The sequence below is a fragment of the Physeter macrocephalus genome, chromosome 11 (genome assembly GCF_002837175.3).
Source record: "Physeter macrocephalus isolate SW-GA chromosome 11, ASM283717v5, whole genome shotgun sequence".
Taxonomy (NCBI): Eukaryota; Metazoa; Chordata; class Mammalia; order Artiodactyla; family Physeteridae; genus Physeter; species Physeter macrocephalus.
In genome coordinates, this window is record NC_041224.1 from 77,012,437 (window position 1) to 77,025,573 (window position 13,137).

Below are 13,137 nucleotides of genomic sequence, written 5' to 3' on the forward strand. Positions count from 1 at the left end.
AAGAGACACCTTCCCTGCTCTCATCACTTAAGAAATTCCAAGGGTTTTAGGAGTACTACGCCAGAAATGGGAAGAAGACCCAATATATATATATATATATAAAAATATATAAAATATAAATAATATATATAATATATATAAATATATAAAAAATATATAAAAATATATAATATAAATATATATAAATATATATATATTTTTTTTTTTTTTGGGGGGTGGGTGGTACGTGGGCCTCTCACTGCTGTGGCCCCTCCTGCCGCAGAGCACAGGCTCTGGACGCGCAGGCTCAGCGGCCATGGCTCACGGGCCCAGCCGCTCTGCGGCATGTGGGATCCTCCCGGACCAGGGCATGAACCCATGTCCCCTGCAGGTGGACTCTCAACCACTGCGCCACCAGGGAAGCCCTGCATTCGTCCTTTTAACATCTGACACTTTCTGATGGAAGCCCTCTCAGCAAGCTCCTAGGCCATGTGGATACTTTTCCTACATGATCTCTTCCTGCTTTCCTTGTCAGGAAACTTGTCAGGTTTTTTTCAGCTCTCCTTATGACAATATCTGTTTGATTTTTTTTTCTTCCATAAAACCTAGTGGTTGATGATCAGAGGGCAGAGCAACGAGTGTCTGGAGGCTGATTAAAAATGTCTAGGGCTTCCCTGGTGGCGCAGTGGTTGAGAGTCCGCCTGCTGATGCAGGGGACACGGGTTCGTGCCCCGGTCCGGGAAGATCCCACATGCCGCGGAGCAGCTGGGCCCGTGAGCCATGGCCGCTGGGCCTGCACGTCCGGAGCCTGTGCTCCGCAACGGGAGAGGCCACAGCAGTGACAGGCCCGCGTACCGCAAAAAAAAAAAAAAAAAAGTCTATTTATAATTGAGTCAAATGAAAGAGACCTAATGCCACAGTGCTATGGAAGTTTCCAGAATAAGGGGACTCTTGGGTATTGCTGGGTGTAGGAGGAGCACGAGTTCTTGGCAGGGAAGTGCCCGTCTGGCTAGCATACGGGGTAGGAGGCCTGAGAAGTTCTCCACTGCCCACTCACATGGACTTCTGGTCTCCTCTCCCACTGTCCAGGCTGACTGGTGGTCACACAGTGGTCACACAGCTGCTTCTCTGCCCTGCAGGGCTGGGTGCTCTGGATATGAAGCAGTACCTGTGGAGGCAGAGGGAACCTGGAAAGTAGGCCCCCTCATCCCAGGCAGCGCCCCACCTTACAGACTCTGGCCCTGAGTCTTACTGACCCCTTCTCTGAACGTTTTGCAGCTAACTTTCATAAAGCCTTCTCTACACTCCTGGCCCCTGCCTGGTGGGGAGGCCATGCTGAGGGGAGCTGGCCAGATGCCTGGTGACGTTATGGAGGATGGGTGGGGACTGGGGCTGGAGAGGGGTCCGCCTTTGGATCTCAGCCCTTCGAAGAATGCCTTAGTCATGATCGGAAGGAAGGATGGAGAGAAGGGAGGACAAGTCTTGAGTGTCCAGGAGTCTGGGAGCGCCCACAGGAGAGATGCTGAGGCCTCGCCCGGTGGGGAGAGCTCGGGTTGGTAAAATAGTGGAAACGACAGGATTTGGGATGAATTGGAGGGGCCAGGGAGGGAGGCCTGGGAATGACTGGGGTTCCGGCTGGGCCAACAGTGCTGGGTGATCTGGAAGGAAAAGCTTGGGGCGAGGGCAACCTGAGCTCCTCTGCAGGGTTTGTGGGCTGTCAAATTGAAGGAGGGGTCCGGGCAGGGACCTGGACCCCAGGTGTACATCACTTTGCAGCCATTCCTGGCTCTTTCTTCCTGGAGGGTGTGTTGTAGATTCCCTGTGCAGGGGAAGTGGCGAGGCTGAGAAACAGAAAGCAGGGTCCTTGCGGAGAGAGAGGACAGAGGGACGGCTGTTTGTGTTTGTTACCACACGCTGGCTTCCCTGATTGGAACATCTATCCCCCCAGCTTGCTTCCAGGACGTTTTGTGACCAAGCATAACACTCATCCTTCAAATTGCTGCTAATTTATTTATGGCTTTTGGTGATTGCGTGTCATGTGCACCCTGAGAAAAACAAGCAGGGAATCAAAAAATGATGATTTTTTCCTGGAAAAGCGTGCCCATTCTAGGCCTGCAGTGGCAGCAAGAGCCAAGGCAAACATTCAGTTGAAACCAGAGCCGCTGTGTAGCCGCCTTCCTGGTGGCTGTCGTGGGCTGAGAGGTGATTGTGACACGGCGGGCCCGGGGCCAGGCCTTCTCTGGGCTGCGTTTGGGGCAGGTGGGTGGTGGTTCAGGAGGGGTGGGTGGGTGGAAAGTGAGATGCCCTGAGATGCCCAGAGAACTTCTGCAGAACTGGAAGGCCCTTTCTGGGACGTTCCTCACCCCTGAGAAGGCTGCCCAGATTTGGGGGAGGGGTTGGGGGAAAGGCCAGAAGATGGGGTAGGGGGAGGCCCTGTGAATTTCTGACCTTCAGGAAGGGGGCACCCAGCTAGAGCAGCTCCTGGTCCCCTGTTTGCCTTGAAGGGAGAGGTCAGGCCTCCCGGTGAGTGGGATGGATGGGGCTAAACCCAGCTCTGTTTAGCAGGATGAACCTGTGGACCTGAGTCAGTGAAGTGGTTTTTGTATCTCTGGTAAAAACCAAGCTAATATGGCAGGAGTGGAGGAGAGGCTTGTTGCCCTGGTGAAGTCTGAGTTTCAGCATGTGTGGAAGTAATTACAGTTTTCCTGGCTTTGAAGTGTGATGACCCCCGCGGACTCACGAACCCCAAGGGTTCAGGGACCGCCTGATTAGCAGCCTCGTTGGTGCAGCCTCCCGTGATCCCATGGACTTTGAATCTTTATGTTTAAGTCTGTGCTTGCATTTTGAATAGAGGAGAGGTAGACATTAGCCTGAAATGGATCCCATCCTCCCACCTTCTACATGGGGGAGTCCCGCTTAAGTGGGTTTGACAGTTTGGGGGAAAAGAGTTCTGGCCAGAAATTCAGGGTCGATTTAAATACCTGCTTCTCCTGGTGGCTAAGGTGCCCGTGTGGCTGTGCAAGCTCAGCCGGTGTCAGGTGGCCCCCAGGTTGAGTGGGACCCGACTTCACATAAGCTAAGAGAGCTCCATGCTAGAAACCAAGAGAGTTCTGTTTAATGTGGGCCATGACGGATGCAGATTGAAGAGCTATTTGCAGTGACAGCACTGTGTGTTTGGGCGCACATGTTGGCTATTGTTTGGGATTTCCTTCTTCATTCCCTATTAATTTATGACACTTACTGTGAGTTGGATGTCAATGTAGGGGAAAACAGCATCCCACAAACAAAGACATGTCATTCTTACCAGGGGACTAATGGTATTTGGAAAACAGAGAAGCTCCAAGGAAAATATTCCGAGCGTCACGGATGTGCGGGGATGGGGGTGCTTCTTTGAGGCATTCTAGGGTTTTACCACTGCAGCTTGGGCTGTCTGCACCTCTCTCTGCTTCCCTCAACCCTGAGAAACTTGCTGTACGTGCCTTGGTGTGGCCTGTGATTTTAAGATGCCTTTCCTGGATAGACTAGCTCTGGTGTGGGCTTCTTTCTGCCTCCAACACCTTGCCGTCCAGCTGTGCCTCAGGATCCAGGCACCTCATCTCACCTGGTCTTCCTGGAGTTAAAGTCTCCACTCACGGAAACAAAGTCGCCGAAGGCAAGAAGGGCCTAAGAACCACAGGGAAGTTGATGCAGATATACTACAAACCAGATGTTTCCTTCTCCCTGGCAAAGAGGTGCCCAAGTTCACAGGGCATCTGGGGAAGCGTTTTCCTCTAAGGAAGACATCTGTATGGAAATGGTAGCCCGAGTAATGCGATATGACAGTTGCTATGTCAACTTGCATATTTCTCCCCTCCCCTTAAATTATTGACTGGCTCAGTCAATGTTGCATAAAAGTCATGCAATGCCTTGGAATGTGTTTATGTGCTGTCCTCTGCCAGAACTTTTCAGCATTTTTTTCCTACGTGTATTTTGCTTTTGGGAAGATGGCCTGTCACTTTGGTTTAACTGTGCTCTTTTTTGGAGGAAGTACATATTTCTTAGATTTGTAACAGGGCAGTGGCGGCTTAGACTCCAGGGGAGCAATTGGGGGAGTCTGGTGGGGGGTAACAGGCAGACCTGAAGCTCCTTCGGTTGTGATTGAAGAAGTGTAAACCATGGGCCAGTATGTGAACAGCTTGCAGTTATTGTGGGGAGGTAGGGTGTGTGTGGGGGGGACGGGGGTGTGTGTGCGCGCGCTCAAGGGTGTGCATGAGAGCTCCTCCTTCCCTGGTTGCTATGATGGTGTGGGGAATGGGCCTTCTCTGTCTCTGCTCACCTCAGGCTGTGTATCCAGCCGCCTGCTGGCCACCCTGACCTTGCTATCTCTAACAGGCATTTCAAAACTGAAACCCTCCCACCTCTTCCTCGTCCTCACTTCCTCCTGGTGAAGACACCTGTGTCCTTCTCAAGCTTGGGAGCTGGCTGCTGTCCTGCCTTCCCTCTCTCTTCTGCCTTAGGACCAGGTGGTCTTTTCTGCCACCCGAGCATCTCCCTCCCTGCCAGCATGACTGCTGCACTCAGCCCCTCCTTACTTCTTGGCTGGATGACCACAGGCTCCCATTTTGCCCTCCTTGTCTCCAGCCTTACCTGCACCCGAATCCAGTGTGATCCTTCTCAAATAACCTTTTTCTTTTTTTTCTTCTTAATTTCAAAAGGACTAATTCTTCCCACCTGGGCATAACCCAACCGTTCTTTTTCTAAACCACCACTCTGATCATGTCTCGCATTGATTGGACGCCTCCAGAGACTGACAAAGCCAGTACCTCAACCTGGTCCCCAGAGACCCCAGCACCAGAGCCCAGTCTGGCTCAGGCCTATTCTTGGGACTCTGCCTAGCCCTTCCAGACAGCTTGCTATGGTCTGAATATTTGTATCACCCACCAAATTTATATGTTGAAATCCTAAGCCCATGCAATGGGGTTGGGATGTGGGGCCTTTGGGAGGTGCTTAGGTCATGAGGGTGGAGTCCCCTCGAATAAGGACACCGTGGGAAGTCAGCTGTCTGCAACCCAGAAGGGCTCTCCTCAGAACCTGACCATGCTGGCACCCTGATCTCAGACTTCCAGTGTCCAGAAATGTGAGAAGTAAATTCGTGTTGTTATAAGCCACCCAGACTATGGTATTTTGTCACAGCAGCAGGAATTGATGAAGACATAGCCCTTGAGTAGGTGCCCGATGTGGCTCACGTCTTGGGCGCTGGTCATGGTCTGTTTGGTCCTGGCCTGGTGGCCTGTCTCACTCCTGCTGGGCAGTGTCTTCTGCCCTAGATCCCTGGTGCCAAGTACAGTGCCTGAACTTGTCAGTGTTTGCTGAGTAAATGGCAGCCCTCCTCCCCGTCTTGATGTGCAAAACGAGGTCCACTCTGTTCAGGTCTTTCCGTGCCGGCCTCTCCTTTCTCATCGCTGTCTTGGCTTTTGTCGCCTCCTTGTCTCTCCTCTCCTCTTTGTCTTCCCTACTCTGTCGGCCTTCATGGAGTCTGGGCTCAGCTCTGTCCCCTTGTCTTTTTGTCCGTTCTTCACCTGGAGTACAGAGGTTAGAGCAGGGGCTCTGGAGTCAGTGAGAGCCGGTTCACATCCAGTCCCAACACTGCTGTTTACAGGCACTTGATCTTGAGTTTCTTAACCCTTCTGAGCCTCACCTGAAAAAAAAGTCAGCCAGACGCTTGGTGGATGCTTGGACATGTGGTTCTGGTGAATATTATTACTTTAAAACAGTAATCAGGTCATGTCCCTCTCCTCTGAAGCATGGTGGCCGCTGGTGGTCTGCAGGGTACGGCCCCCAACCCCTCCCTGGCCAGAGGTGCTTCGCAACCCAGGCACTGTCTCCTCCTCCAAAGCTGTGAGTGTCTTAAGCCAGAGTCTAAATTTAATCCCTCCAGTGGATTTATTATGTGCTCTGTACATAATAGCTGCTCAACATGTGGATTGGATGAGCACCATGTGCTTCAGAATTGTGACCTCTGCAGGGTTCTGAGCCACTTGGCTGCCTCCCCCATTCTTGGGGCTGGGCAGCTGAGGAGGGACAGCAGGCACGGCCACACGAGCCACTGTCCCCCGCTGGGTGTGGATTCCTACAGTGCTACTCCTTGCTGAGCTGGACGGTGGCCTCAAAGTCCTTCTCAGGACAGCTCCCCACTGCCACAGCCCACCCATCCAAGGTGATGGGTGACAATCAGCTCTCCCTGACCTGTACTGTGGAAGAATCACACTAACTTTTAAAAAGTGTGTGTTGTATTGATTGATTTAAAAATATTTAAATAAAAAAGGACTTAGGTCCATTAAGAAATCTTAGGCAAGATGAAAGGTTTAAAAATCTTGTTGGGAGGTTCTGGGCAGGTGGAAGTGTGTGCCTTGATCAGGCGTGGTGCGTCCCCACAGCCCTGGAAGGAGGAAGTGAGGAACATGATGGTGGGCTTAGTGCACCCTGATGGAAAAGGACCAGTCGTGAGCAAACACGGCGAGTAGGAATGTGTCCCCACTCACGTTGCGAGGCAGCAGATAGGATGGCAGCAATCAAGCTGGGGAAGAAAGACAGACATTTCCCTGCAAACCAGAGCAGAAAGTTTAGAGAGGGAGCTCCCAGGAAGAAACCCAGTGTTAGCAAGCAGCTTCCATTGTGTCACTGACAAAAGCCAGCAAATAACAAAGGGCTTTTCATACTTCTTTGGAATCCCAGAGCAACACTTGAAGCAGGTGGAGGAAGCTTTTGGACACCACTGAAAACCTTCCCTTTGGGCAAAGCAGTTTGGTGAAATGAGCTCTTTCACCAAATCTGCATAACGGCCAGGTGAGAGGATGAGGACATGTGACAGGTGGGGGACTCCAGGTGGGGGAAGGGTGAAGGTCACGCCTTGAAGAAGCTGCAGTCTGAACCCCACCTGGCTCTGAAGTCTGTGTTCTCCCTACACCAGGTCCATAGGGATGTATCCAAAATGCCTTATGTTGTCTTGCTCTCCGTCAGCACTGGTTTATGTTTGTTGAGATGGCTGTGAAGAATGAAAGGTCCGTGTTGACATTTATTTTTATGTGTGTGGGTGTCCGGTTGTTCCAGCACCCTTTGTTGGAAGGACTATCTTTGTTCCATTGTGTTGCCTTTGCTTCTCTGTCAAAGTTGACCGAATAGAAGTTGACTACATTTACGTGGGTCTATTTCTGGGCTCTACATTCTGTTCCATTGATCTGTCTGTTCTTCCACTGATACCACACTGTCTGGGTTACTGTAGCTGTATAGTAAGTCTTGAAGTTGAGTAGTGTCAGTCCTCCAAGTTTGTTCTCCTTCAGTGTTGTCTTTTGCCTCTCTATGTAAACTTTAGAATCATTTTGGTGAAATCCACAAAATAACTTCTTGCGATTTTGATTGGGATTGCATTGAACCTACAGGTCAAGTTGGAAGAACTGGCATCTTGATAATATCGAGGTTTCCTATTCGAGAACATAGAATATCTCTTTATTTAGTTTTTATTTGATTTTGTTAATCAGAGTTTTGTAATTTTCCTTGTATAGCTCTTACACATATTTTTGTTAGATTGTATAAATCTAAGTATTTCATTTTGTATAAGCCTAAGTATCTCATTTTTGAGGGGTGCTAATGTAAATGGTATTGTTTTTAATTTCAAATTCTACTTGTTCATTGCTGGCATACAGGGAAGTGGTGAGCTTTTGCATATTAGCTGTGTATCCTGCAACCTTGCTATGATCGATGTTTGCAGCTCTGCCTCTCCCTTGTTTAAGCCTTGCCCAGCTACCCCCAATGCTTGGGGTGCCCTGAGTGTGGCCTTGGACTTGTAGGGCTCTGTGCCTCTGCTCATGGGTCACTCTGCCCTCGCATGTCATCTCTGCCTGTTTTGAAGCCTTACACGGTGATCCAGAGCCCGAGCTGACGAATTCCCTGGGGATGCTTTCCCAAACCCCTCAGCAGAACTGACCCCCTCCTCTGGGTCCTCTGGACTCTGGCTCTCAGCTCGATTCTAGCACCTATCATGTCCTGCCCTATATCATGTCAGCTTGTTTAGCTCTCTCTTCTCTGCAGGCTACCAACTCCCAGGGGCAAGGATGGAGACTTACTCATCAGCCTCTGGGGACCTGGGACAGGGCCGTACGTGCATTCGGGAGCTCAGCCCCAGGTAGTTGAATTCAGTTCATCCTGCTGAGCCTTGATGAAGCCAGGCTATTGGGAGTCAGCCTTAGGGACCTCACTGTCTTAACTTGTTTGGAAAACCTTGGGGTGTCATAGAATAAAATCCATTACTGGCATCTTCTTTGTGGTTACATGTCACTCAGGGGGAGAGGGGAATTAAATCAGTGAAGCAAGGCTGGCCTGTGACCCACAGTGCCCCGTCGACTGTTCAGCCTTTTGCAGGGGTCCAGTCTCCCAGGTCCTAGGTGGTGGAGAGCCAGAGGGTACTGATCAGGATTGTAGTTTTCTTTTAAAAGTATGGATGTGTGGTTTCCACTTTCATTTTATTTTATTTTATTTTTTTTTTATTTAAGCTGTCTTCGTTGCAGCACATGGGATCTTCATTGCAGCATGTGGGATCTTTCGTTGTGGAGCACGGGCTTCTCTCTAGTTGTGGCGTGTGGGATTTTCTCTCTCGTCGTGGCATGCAAGCTCCAGGGTGCATGGGCTCTGTCGTTTGCGGCACGCAGGCTCTCTAGTGGAGGCATGCGAGCACCGTAGTTGTGCGTGGGCTTAGTTGCCCTGCTGCATGTGGGAATGTTAGTTCCCCGACCAGGGATCGAACCTGCGTCCCCTGAATTGGAAGGCAGATTCTTTACCACTGGACCACCAGGGAAGGCCCCAGTTTCCACTTTCTAACTCTTGAAACCTGCTGGCTCCAGGGTCTCAGAAGTGATGCCCCAAGGCTGGCTCTGCAGTGCCTGCCAGTCCCTCAGGTCCATCTTTTGTCCTTGCTGAGCTGGAACCAGCCTCTTTCCGAGGACTCTGGCCCCATTCCTCTTGCCTGTTTCCTCTTGACTAGGTAACAGGCTTTTCTGATCAAAAGCTGCTATTCTTTGGAAGGCTGACTCTTTTTCAAGAGTTGTTTTTGAGGACAATTCATTTTAAGCCTATTACATTTGATCAGACTTCACCTTCACTGTTTCGTACACTTAACAGCTTAAGATTAGTTTTGAAAAAAATTCAGTCTATTTTGTGACAACTTGTGTGGCTAATTAATGCTCTGCAGTGCACCGTGAAACTTGCAAGGCACCACACAAACACCAAATCATAACACATTTCGTGTTTGAAACTGTCTTAGTAAATTGAACATCTGTATTGCAGTACTACACTGTATTAGTAAATTGAACATCTTTTATTGATTCACCTTGTTAAGCAGGGAAATAATCCTTATGGTTTTATAAGCCTCTTGCAAGTTCTAGTAGATGCCATTTGGAACATGAATTAGTTGAATAAGTGAAGGCAGATGTCAGGCATTTAATTGGCACTTCTCTCTCAGTCGGCTGTATCAATTTTGGAACTATTGTTGGAGAAGACAACATTCAGCAATGGTATGAAACTGACAGTGAATTAGATGCTGTTGGTCTTTGGAGAGGAGGGAGGGACTGTGCAGAGTTAGTACTTGACAATAGCTAATGTCATCACCTGGTCTTCACAGGGTTTTCTACGAAAGTTCCTCAAAGAGCAGAGAGGAATAGGGAAGAAAGTGGTGGCAGCTTAACTTGATTGCTCCACAAAATTTGTTTTAAAGTCTTGAGCCTTATATTAAGTGTTCGAGGGACTTTTGTTTTCTACTGTGTGTTAATTTCCTTCAACTCTTCAGCCAAAAAGATTTGACTGGGAAGATGTATCTTTTTATCTGTGGCTTTTGGACGCCTTGGGCTCAGATACCTGGCTTGAGAAACAGGTATAAAAATGGCAATTAAAGGGGTATAAAAAGATAGTGGAGGAGAACTAAACTATGGTACCTTCAGACAATGGAATATTTTAGCACCAAATATGGTGCTGAGAAGAATTTTGAGCTATCAAGCCAGGAAAAGACATAGAGTAACCTTAAATGCATTTCACTAGGGGAAAGAAACTAATCTGATGACTCCAATTATATGACATTCTGGAAAAGGCAAAACTATGGAGACAGAAAAAAGATCAGTGGTTGCCAGGGGTAAGGGGTGGTGAGGAGGGTTGAACAGGCAGAGCACAGAGAGTTTTTTAGGGCAATGAAAATACTCTGTATAATATCATAGTGATGGATACATGTGATGATACCTTTGTTCAAACCCATAGAGTGAACCCTAATGTAAACTAGAACTTTGGGTGATATGATGTATCAGTGTAGGTCCATCAGTTGTAACAAATGTACCACTCTGGTGGGGGATGATGATAGTGGGGGAATGTGTGTGTGGAGGAGGGGGAATATGGGAAATCTCTGTACCTTCCTCTCAATTTTGCCATGAACCTAAAACTTCTCTTGAAAACAGTCTTAAAAAAAAAAAAAGACACCAGAAAATAACCAAAGTGACTTTAGTGTTTTAAAATGTAATTTTTAAGCAAGGAAAGGAGAGACAAGAGGCAGAGGCCATGATTGCATTTGCCTTTGGAGCGGCCCCTCAGGAGGGATAGATTGGCATGGGAGACTGGGGGGACAGGGGACCAGGTGGAGTGCTCACAGACACCTGTAGAGATGGACCAGTGGCATTCAGGGTTGGGGAGGGAGTGGATCCTGTCCTGGGGCAGCAGGTGGAATGATGGGACCTGGCAACTGCAGCATGAGCAGGGGAGAACTGACGCATTAATTAGCAGGTGCTGAGGGCATCCTACCTGCCTGGCCCTGTGTTGGGTGTTTCACACCTGATCCTCATTGGAATTTGTTAGCCACCTTGGGTGATCAGTTTGGGCAGCTCCGATGAGGAGTCTGGGGCTTGGTGAGGTTGAGAGTGTTCCAGGATCACCTCTACTAAGCAGCAGGACCCATGTCTAAACTCAGAGTGGGTGGAATCAACAGGCCTCAGTGACTGTCTAGACAAGGGCGGGGCATGAGTGGGGTAGGAGAGATGTCTCTACCCTTCCTTTCTTGCAGGTCCCGGCCCCAGAGTCTTCTTATCCAAAGACCCCCCACCACCACCCCTGCATGATTTGCCCCATCAACAGCTGACCCATCTCTGGCCTCTTGGAAAGAGCACTGAACTTGGAGTCCAGTGGCCGAGGGCTGGACCCGACCTCAGCCCTCCTAGCTGTTTGCCTTCCCCTCTCAGAATGTTAGCGTCCTCAGAAAAATGCAGATGACAATTTCATCGTGAGAATGAAAGAAAAGCATGTAAAAGAAGCCAGCGCCAAACCCAGCACCAAGGGTGATAAGAAGATGGTTTGTTCCATGCCCTTAGATAATGTTGGGTTTGACTAAAGTTGCGGAGTTCTAAGTTGTGTCACATAGTTGGACTTTGAAAAAAAATATAATTCTCACCCATTGAATTTGTCAATACTGGTGTGTAGCCTCTTGCGCTCAATAGCATTGGGGTACCTCCTGTGTTGGGGTCAACAACAGGCCATCTCTGCAGACACCTGTGAAGTCCTTTCAGGTGACAGTGGTCACTCTGTCCTGGTTAGTGCTCTCAGACAACTCAGCTCTAGAAACATCACCTGCTTTTGCCGCACATAACTTTCCTTTGCACCTTCACAGTGGCTGCATGTTGCTAAAACTGCCCCTTTGGTGGCCAGTTGGCCATGTGTACATCATTGTTTTCTCTTGGCTTCCTCTTTAGTTGTGGCTGTTTACGTGAAGGAGTCCTGGTGGACCACTGAAGATGTACTAAGAACCTCTGATCCTGCAAGAGAAGGTCTGATGAAGGTGAGGTATTGCAAATTTAAGTGGACATTGCAAAACAGGTTTTAAAGGTCAGTGTACTTATTATCATGTAAATAATTTAAAGCAGTCTACCCCTGTGGATTCATTTTCTAGGACTGCTGTAACAAAGTGCCAACAAACTGGGTGGTTTAAACAACAGAAGTGTATCATTTCCCAGTCCCAGAGGCTAGAAGTCCGAAGTCAAGGTGTTGGCAGGGTTGGTTTCTTCCGAGGACTGTGAGGGAGAATCTGTTCCAGGCCTCTCTCCTAACTTATGGTGGCCTCAGCTTTCCTTGGCTTATCAATGGCATTCTCCCTGTGTCTTCCCATCCTTTTCCCTGTGTCTGTCTATCTTTGTCCAAATTCCCCTTTTCCATGTGGACAGCAGTCATGTTGGATTAGGGCCCACCCGAATGACCTCATCTTGACGTGATCATCTGCAAAGACTCTATTACCAAATAAATCACATTCATAGGTACTGGGGTTTAGGACTTTAACATCTTTTTGGGGGACACAGTTCAATCTATAACACCCTGCCAGCAAGGAAAATAGTAGTAAATGGCTATATGCAACAGATACCTGGCTATTGGTAAATCTCTCTTACCTTCCTGAGTGGCCTCTTACATCTTAATTTTGACATCATCTCTCTAGGGTGTAGGGAAGTTCTGTTTATTGCATTCCAGTAATGTTTATTGGTACTTACTATGAGGTAGATATTATGTTAGATGCTAGCCTGTGTATTACCCAGACTTTTTACAGGGATTATCTGACTTCAGAATCTTTAAGGTATTTGTTTTGCAGACAAAGAAATTGAAGCTGAGCCACACAGCTTGTAAGTGATTTAACTGGACACAAATGCTAGTCTCTCTGACGGCAGGCCTGGTGATCTTTGAAGCACTGTGGCTTTATAGAGACCTAGGATGGCAAGGGTGAGGGTTCCTTGTGGCTAAGGATGTTCAGTATCTTTTCATGTACTTATTGGCCATTCGTATGTCCTTTTGGGGAAAATATCTATTAAAATCCTTGGCCCATTTAAAAAAAAATTATTTATTTTATTTATTTTTGGCTGTGTTTGGTCTTTGTTGCTGCGCGTGGGCTTTCTCTAGTTGCGGCGAGCTTACTCTTTGTTGCAGTGTGCGGGTTTCTCATTGCAGGGCACGGGCTCTAGGCACGTGGGCTTCGGTAGTTGTGACACATGGGCTCTAGAGTGCAGGCTCAGTAGTTGTGGCACACAGGCTTAGTTGCTCCGTGGCATGTGGGATCTTCCCGGACCGGGGCTTGAACCCGTGTCCCCTGCATTGGCAGGCGGATTCTTAACCACT

At 48.6% G+C, this 13,137-nt stretch overlaps 1 protein-coding gene across 1 annotated transcript in view; it reads left to right on the forward strand.

Annotated features, from left to right (window-relative positions):
* Positions 1 to 13,137, forward strand: part of FAM169BP (Protein FAM169B) — an 80,501-nt gene that overhangs the window by 29,236 nt on the left and 38,128 nt on the right. Inside the window, 1 exon segment of the mRNA XM_055088196.1 lies at positions 11,733 to 11,818. Within this exon segment, the coding sequence (XP_054944171.1) occupies positions 11,733 to 11,818 (86 nt within the window).